Source organism: Arachis hypogaea, chromosome 5, assembly GCF_003086295.3.
Source record: "Arachis hypogaea cultivar Tifrunner chromosome 5, arahy.Tifrunner.gnm2.J5K5, whole genome shotgun sequence".
In the NCBI taxonomy this organism is placed as follows: Eukaryota; Viridiplantae; Streptophyta; class Magnoliopsida; order Fabales; family Fabaceae; genus Arachis; species Arachis hypogaea.
In genome coordinates this window covers 106,173,073-106,181,931 of record NC_092040.1, presented here as the reverse complement: position 1 = coordinate 106,181,931, position 8,859 = coordinate 106,173,073, and the positions used below count along the sequence as shown (strand labels likewise).

The following is an 8,859-nucleotide window of genomic DNA, read 5'->3' as shown; positions in this document are numbered from 1 at the left end:
AATTTAACCATAATAAAAAGAGTAAAGTGAAAATTATATTTCTGAAGATTTTGATTTCAAACTAATTAGCCCTTGAAGAAAAATAAAGTACCAATTTAGTCCTCCACGATAGCAATATAGTGGACACGTTATGTCCTTCTATCAATTTATCACGTAAAATTTAACTATAGTACTTATATACACTATTAACTACTATGACGTGTCTTTTTATGAAAGATTGTTATGTAGATAACAACTTTTAGAGCGAAATTTCACCTGTTTTAATTAGATTCATTATAAATAGAGAATAGTTGATGAATGTTATATGAAAATTCAAGATAATGAATATTTCACTGTCCAAAACTACATTGCTTCTATGCTCATGTGACAGCAACAGGACACTCACTATTATAGATAATGAAATATATGGACAACTCTATTTTATTTCACACTATCCATTGACGGAAGGACATACATGTCAACCGTTTACTATCATGAAAGACTTAATTGATATTTTTTTTCTTCAAGAACTAATTAGTCATAAATCAAAATCTTTGAGAATTTAATTATCACTTTACTCTAATATACTTTAACACAATTCTATCATTCATTTTTTTTTTTGCCTCAAAATGAATTTCATTGTAATTTTTTGAAACAGAAAAATACAACCAGAAAAAGAAAGAATTTTTGAAGGAACTGAAGGAAGAAAAAGAGAGATTTGATAACGAGAAATGGGTTGTTTTATATATATCCAAACAATCGGTTGGTTTAATTTCCGTTTAGTAATTTAAAATATTTTTTAAGACAAATTCGACGGTTCAATTTGTTCTATCACAAAATAAAAAAATTAACAATTACGGTAATCGACCGGTCCAATAGCACCATACAAATTCAAAATTCCAGCCTCACACAATTTAGACGATCCGATTTATATACCAACTTTGTAAATTTTAAATTGCAGCCACCACATAATATCTAACACACCCAAACTCCATAACAAAACACAACATACATGAAACCTTTTGTATCTGAAAAAAATGAGCCTAACACACTTATCCTGTTGGTGAAAAACTCCAAAATGAGGTCCACGCGCTGCCATGGCAAGTGCGGGAAAATATGAGTGCGTTTAATAGAATTACTTTTCTTTACCCTCCTTGCACTTTGGGAACTGTTTCCCGTGTTACCCTTTCACTCTTGGGATTCTTTCCCTTCTTCCCACAAACCCCACTTTCCTTCTATTGTTTCTAGATCACACACAGACAAACACATAATAGCCAAGAGAAAGAGTCTCAAATTCCACTTTTTTTTTTTTAATTCCTTCCTTCTCATAGGTTTTTTTTCCTCAGCTACCTTGAAAGCATGGAAAGGAACCAATGGAGTTCATTATAGCTTAGTTCGCTTTTAGAACTTCAAGTCTTCAACATCTTTAACTGAAACTATAACACACCAGTTGTTGGGTGAGTTTCAGTTAAAAAAATTCTATATATACAATTTTATGTCTTATGATTAGTCTATCAATATATACTTTTTGTATGTTACTTCAGTCTGAAATGATTCGTTCACCAGATATATATAATAAAGATTTGTAAATCCTGTACGATACATGTTTGTATTATTGCCTATTTGGAATCTGAGTGCCTAAAGCTGCAAGCTCGTTAGGGGAACTTTTGTTGTCCTATTATTATTATTATAGTGTCAAAATGTGACTACGATTTATGTTGGGTTGAATTTGAGACTTGAAATTGCATATATTTATTTATGGGTGGGGCTTTGTGATCTGTGTGGGAATTGGGGGGTGTGTCAGATCAAAGCATGCACCAAAATTGGATTTTTGAGCACACCCATTTGAAGATGGCATGGATTCACCACCATATTCAACAAAAAGATGGTTACTTGAGCTACTACTACCCTCCACCACCACCACTACCACCACTATTACCGCCACCATATTTGTCCACACCTTCAACATCTTCTTCAGCTTCATCTTCATCTTCATCTTCATCACCATCTTCTGGTACTAGGATTAGTCCTGCTGTTCTTTTCATAATAGTAATTCTTGCAGTTTTATTCTTCATCTCTGGTGTCCTCCATCTGCTTGTTAGATTTCTCATGAAGCACCCTTCTTCATCTGCATCTGCTCAATCTAATAGAAACCATGAGATTTCAACCTCTGATGCACTACAAAGACAATTACAGCAGCTTTTCCATCTGCATGATTCTGGTTTGGATCAGGCCTTCATCGACGCTCTTCCGGTTTTTCAGTATAAGGAGATTGTGGGGCTGAAGGAGCCATTTGATTGTGCTGTTTGTCTGTGTGAGTTTTCTGAGAAGGATAACCTCAGGTTGTTGCCTATGTGCAGCCACGCCTTTCACATAAGTTGTATAGACACATGGCTTCTTTCGAATTCCACTTGCCCTCTTTGTAGAGGGACACTCCTTACTCCGGGGTTTTCGATGGAGAATCCAATGTTTGATTTTGATGATATGAGGGAAGATGAAGGGTGGCCTTGTGATGGTGAAAATGGATTTACAAATAGGCAGAAGAAAGCTGTGGTTGAAGAAATCAATGATGAGAAAAGGGGAATTTTCCCCGTAAGGCTCGGTAAATTCCGGAAGATGGATGTGGAGACTGGTGAGGAGGGTGTAGTAGTAGGAGAGACAAGTAGCAGTAATTTGGATGCAAGAAGGTGTTTTTCAATGGGATCTTATCAGTATGTTGTGGCCAATTCAGAACTCAGGATAGCCTTGAATCATGACCGGAGTGATCACAAATTGAGGCTTGCTGCTGAAGGAAAACAACATTCTGAGAAGGCTGCTTTGGAAGGGGATATGGATGCAAAGAATATTAGGAGTGTGAGTAAAGGTGAGAGCTTTTCAGTGTCCAAAATCTGGTTGTGGCCAAAGAAGGGAAAGTTTTCAAGTTCTTCCGAGGCTCATATTGGCATGCCTTCTTATCTTAATTCAGACATGCCTAGGATGAGGGAAGCCGAAGCAGCATGAAAGGTATCCAATTTTCTTAGAATTACACGAAAAATTTTGGGTGTGCTAATTTTGAAACTGTGATTACTGATTGTGCTATAATATTGATGTACGACTATTATGATTCAGTGTTAAGAAGGTCAAGAAGATGAATCCATCTCTTTCTTCATCAAACAGATCCTCTAACTCTATTGAATGTTGATATATTCTTCTTGTTCTGGTTATTTTCATTTCATAGTGTAAAAGTCAACAATCCAACATTCAACACATCATTGCTAGATAGATTTATCATCTCCAGGGACCAAAAAAAATTGTACCATCTACTCAATAGTAATTAGAATGGCAGAGTTTATACAGTATATGAATTTGGTTGTGGAACTTAAGGTTGTCTCCTTCAATGTCATTTGTGTTAGATTAAACATCAGTATTTGCGTGTCTACTCAGATCATGACTACTGTGGCAAGTGCATTTGCTTTCTTTCTTTCTTTTTTTTTCATTGTTTAGCTTTCTTAGCCTTTAATTTTGTCTATTTAATTCTTCTTTTACTTTATGAATCTCACATGCTTTTTTTTTTGGAGTGTGAACACAAACTTTTGTTTATGCTTAGTACTACTATAATGTTATAGGCTGGGCACTTGGGGGTATTGGTGGGGCTCCGGTGGTTTCCCTTAACCAAGCCACTGCCTATGAGTCGCCGGCTCATTCTTCAACAGGCACGCGGTTAGAGCCCCGGGCTGGGCTCCTCCCACTGCTTGGGAGCTTACGGTTTCATGTTCTATTTCACTCCCCGATGGGGGTTCTTTTCACCCTTCCCTCAAAATAATGAGTCACCATTGATATCGACACATCTGAGATCGCTAAATGTTCGGGAGTTCCTCTATTCAATCCTTTTCCTTCTTCTTGTTGCTGGATATCTCGTTCGTACACATCTTCTCTTTGTTTCTCGAGCCTACAGAGAGTTACAGACAGAGTTCGAAAAGGTCAAATCTTTGATCCATGAAAGCTGTATAGTAGAATCCATCAACCTTGATTCAAAAAATTGGCTGTAGATGCAGTGATGTGGGGTCACTTTGCAACTCCCATGTGTCCATGCTGATATCATAACGCACTTTACCTTTTTTATTTCCTTAATGATGATGATAATGATAATAATGACAATCAATTAGGTCCAAAAGGGCTAGAATTAAATAAGGTTAGAGGGGTATTAGTGAGAAATCCTTGTACGTATTAGGGAGAAATACTTATATGTTTCTGGAGCTTACTTGGTATGTTCTTCAACATTTATAACTACTTAGTTTTATGAATTCAATTAGTATATACTGCTGAGAGTTTAATTTTGATGTATTGACACTGTAAAACATTTTATACAGTCGTTCAATCGCATCTATTCTTTTGGATGATCATTCATGTGATAAATGTTAAATGTAGTTATTTTTGCTGACATGGTGTTACGTAATTTGATATGCGTGTAAAACTGTTTTATACTGACTGTGTATCAAAATTAAATTTTATTTAAAAATTATAGAAAATTAAAAAATAAATGATTGTAAATGCTCCTTAATTTTTTGTCAAGAACATACAAGTATATCTAGAGTATTAGGGTCACAAAGAAATTGATATTGTAAGTGCATTTTTTGAGAATATCAGATTACAAACCAACAGAGCTGCGTAGTGTACGTAGACCCATTCATATGATGGACTATCAAGTATCAACCATCCAATAGTAGCACTGGTATTGTATTTATTCTTTTGGTGCACAATGTGTGTGTCTTAATTTTTCTTGAGAATCTTGGTATGTAGATCTGCTTGCCAGGTTTGATTCTACTGACAAAAGTGTATAGTTGATTGAAGAAACCAGTTATGTACAAAAGTGGTGCATGTCTTGTTCTTATTTTTTAGTCCTCGACTCTCTAGTTATGCCTAGCAATAGTTTAGTCATTATAGTAACTCACGACCATTGTGTAGAAAAAACTGGGGGAATGAATAAAATTAAATATTAAAGAGAGAAGTGGATTTGTCTATGGTGGAGAAAGGTGAACATGCTCAAAATGAACTTATATATATATTCTTTTAAATTTTAGCTCACAAGAATTATGAAGGGATATGGATAATTAGGCATGGTTTAGTGTGTAGTGTTGTTCAATTCCAAGAGTTTTAACCAATCCTCTTGACAAAGAAGGAGGTGGGATGAACATGAAGAGCTTGATGATGATGATAATGAGGAAGCAGTTTTAGTAACTAATTTCGAAATAGCATGGACGTAACATATTGCTTCTACGGTGGTTCCTCCTTTTTTTTTTTTTCTACTTATACCAGTCATCCTTTGGTCTCCAATTAACACACAAATAGTTATAGAAGTATGGGCTTAAATTAGATATATTTATTTTGAAAGACATAACTACACAATAGCTTAACAATTGATGGAAAATTTTAAAATTACCCTGGTTTTTAAGGTTGTGGTTATTTCTGAGAATAGGATAAAACACTGAGAATAGACATAAAATTTAGTATTTATATATTCTATTTGGTGATAAAGTAAAATAAATTATGAAAATTTAATTTATTTTTATTTTTTTTTATTTAAAAAATTTGAAAAAAAATATAATGATAAAAAAATATGATTATAAAAAATTGCAACATTGAAGCATTAAAAATACTCATATAAGCAAAAAATCTCAAATATCCTTAATCATGAGATATATAATTGTCACTATAAATAAGAACCAAAATGCCAACAGTAGTGATTAATATTAACATAATATTGATAGATGAAACTCTTATTGTTATTTATTTGATCGATCGACAGCGCGACGAAAGAATAATAAAAGTAAAAAATAAGTTGTGTTTCTTTTTAGTATTTCTGTGTCAAGGTGGACACAAAATATATTAATTTAGTGTCTTTGGACATATCTCTGTCTATGTTTCATCTATTAAATACAATTTTGTGTTTTTGTATCTTTGTTTCAGTATCCCATCCTTATAAACAAACGCAGTCTAAAAGAGTAAGAGACCAAAAAGTATTTTCACCGCTCTAAATCAATGTACTTTCACCGCTTTAAACCACCAAAAAGGTGGGCAAAGAATTAGATGGTCCAACAATGTTTGAATTATTAAATGGTCTTAATAATAAAATATTTTTTACAAGTTTAGATGAGATAATCCAAATAGGTTACTCCACACTTGTACAAGATCCTCGGCAAGTTAGGTTAGGATAAATTAATTTTGTTTTCCATTTTCCTATGTCTATTTTGATAGGCAGTTGAAATTGATTTTTTTTTTTTTTGAAAATATTCAGAAGGGAAGCCGTTGCAACTTCTTTAGGTGGGTTGATGATAATGGGTATGCAGCAGGGGCAGAAACTGATGCAGAGGTTGGTGGCGACTATGATGAATGGAGACTGAATGTGTCATGGAGATTGGGTAGCTTGGAGGGTGAAGTTAGAGCAATGAAATTGCTAATAATGTACGTCTCAGTTGCAATGGTTGTGGCTACTGTCTTTTGTGCATCACTATTATTCACATCAATCTCCAAGTAAAGCCACAGATGGAGTGTTATGTTGTTGCGCGTTAGAGATGTTATTAGAACTTTGAGATTGAATTAGTTGATATATAATGATGATGTGACTTATGAATGAAAGTAGAGTTTAATTGTGTTTAATTTAACATAAACTTGTTGTTTGAGCATGATGGGTTTCACTGAAAATACAATATGGTGATGTTTGAACCCTAAGTATTTATTCACCAAAAAACTGTATACATCAGAATAGACAAGATCATTGTTATAATCCATAACAAACATCATAATCATATCATATTATCTTAGTAGACACACCACATAGGTAATCAAGGATCTACAAGTTAACAAAGCAATCCAAAAAAAAGTTTTATAGAATTGTTCACTTAAACCAAAAAACATAATAGACCTAACTAAAATGATCCTGATCGCACAACCAGTTTACACAGACCTGTTTCCAAAAAGTAAAGTTGCAACGACATACAAAATACATTTCCTAGTTAAAGATGTTAATCTTTCTTTCTTGGATGCTTGAAGTCTGGAGTAGGCACAAATATCATGAAGGTTTGCATCTTCTTTGCAATTGCGAAGTTGTTCCTTTCAATGTCTTAGCAGATATGGCCACAAGTGACTTGGTGGAGGCATTCAATCTTGCTTTGTTTTTAATGATATGCAATTTGGGTGGCCTTTTTCTCTTTGCACCCTGCATAGGCCAATTGCAAAACCATTATTTTTCAAGTAAATAAATGCAAGTGGTGTTAAAGATAAAGCAATAAGTAAATAACCTGAACGTCTTGAACAGGCGGTTGGGTATCTTGCATTGGTGGAGTTCTTTATGGTTGGCTGGCTTCCACATCAGGTTGTGGCTGGACCGGTGGAGGAGGGAGAGAATGGGATTGAACTTCATGTTGGTGTTTACTTCATCTATAGTAGGATCAGGCTCTTTAACAAGGGCAAGCTGAAGTTGCATTTGCCTAGCTTGTTCCTCAGCATCCTCTTTTTTCTTCTTTGCACAACCTCTCTTGTTGTGTCCAACTTCACCACAATACATGCACCTGATTGGGTTGTACTTCCTCTTCATCTTGGTGCTTGACCCAGTTGGCTGTTCACCTTTGTCTTTTCTCCTCTTCTTGGTAGGCCTGCCAGGTTTTGGCTTAATTGGGGGTGGGACAGGGACAGGTTACGATGTTTTCTCCCACAGATCTTGTCCTTTTATACACCTCTATCGTCAACCATTCATGACAATACTCCTCAGTCCTCTTACCATTTTTATCCTGACTGGCTGAAATTGCATGCATACATGGCATCCTTGTGTCTAACACATACAAATGTAATGAAAAAATTAAAAACAAATCTGACTAAGTGAGGGTAAGGGAAGGAATGAAAGGGCTTGGTTGATTTACCTGTGAGTTGCCAGAACCTACAACTGCAAGTGTGCTTTCCCAAGTCCACCATCATGTTTGTGGGCCAGCCATAAACTTCAATCAATTCCTCTTTATCATCCCCACACCATTGGGGAGCCCAGTGACTAGATAACTTTGTCATGACTTCTAATCTGCTTTGATGAACCGGGGGTAAAATTCCTTAATAAGTGCTCAACTTGAGTCTGTTATCTACCATGCTCTTCATGATTATTCATCTCACCTCTTCAACCAAAGTCAGAATAGGCTTGGTCCTTTCATGCTTGATTTTAGCATTGAATGATTCACAAGTATTGTTGCAAATGTTGTCATTCTTGGGATCCTTACTGAGGTACGCTTTCATCCAAACTTCTTTTGGCCACTTTTCAAGATACTGCCAAGCCTGCTCATTAATTAATGACCTTAACTCTCTTCATGTTCCTCTCAAACTCATTGCGTGTTCTTGATCTAGCACACTCCCAAACCATGTCTTTCGACTCTGTGCTACCCCATTGTTTTGAAAAAATCTGCCATAGATGCCACACACAGAATCTGTGCTGGGCACTTGGCATGATTTCTTTCACTGCTGGAATAAATCCCTGACCAAAAGAGACAAACCCAAAAAGATTGTTAATCATATCAATCCCTTAAAGATGCTCATTAAATCAATTTAGTCCTACTAGTATATCTCATTAAATCAAATAAAATCCAAAATTATGTATTCGAGTATGAAAATGGTCCTCACTTTCTGCATGTCTGAAATGATGCACAATTTGTTATCATTGTAGTTTCCAAGGTCTGACTGCAACAGGTCTAGAAATCATTTCCATTTGTCTTTATTTTTCACATCCACAATTGCATAGGCAAGGACAAAGATGTGATTGTTGGCATCTTGGGTACATGCAGTCAATATTTGGCCATCGTGCAGGGTCTTAAGAAAAGCCCCATCCAATCCAATCATCGGTCTACACCCAGGCTTAAAACCTTT

The 8,859-nt window shown here is 35.4% G+C and overlaps 1 protein-coding gene across 3 annotated transcripts; it reads left to right on the top strand.

Moving 5' to 3' along the window:
* The first annotated feature begins 1,003 nt into the window (after window positions 1-1,003).
* LOC112802497 (RING-H2 finger protein ATL46) lies at window positions 1,004-6,638 on the top strand. Of its 3 annotated transcripts, none has more exons than XM_025845738.3 (2): window positions 1,004-2,982; window positions 3,088-3,382. In XM_025845738.3, exon 1 carries the CDS (start codon window positions 1,792-1,794, stop codon window positions 2,977-2,979), a length of 1,188 nt encoding a protein of 395 aa, XP_025701523.1. In that variant the 5' UTR covers window positions 1,004-1,791; the 3' UTR covers window positions 2,980-2,982; window positions 3,088-3,382. The 3 variants fall into 3 exon arrangements, with proteins under 3 accessions (XP_025701523.1, XP_025701524.1, XP_025701522.1); XM_025845739.3 differs by lacking the exon at window positions 3,088-3,382 and adding an exon at window positions 6,254-6,638 and having other exon boundaries at window positions 1,127-2,982; XM_025845737.3 differs by lacking the exon at window positions 3,088-3,382 and adding an exon at window positions 3,585-4,361 and having other exon boundaries at window positions 1,142-2,982.
* The last annotated feature ends 2,221 nt before the right edge of the window (window positions 6,639-8,859 follow it).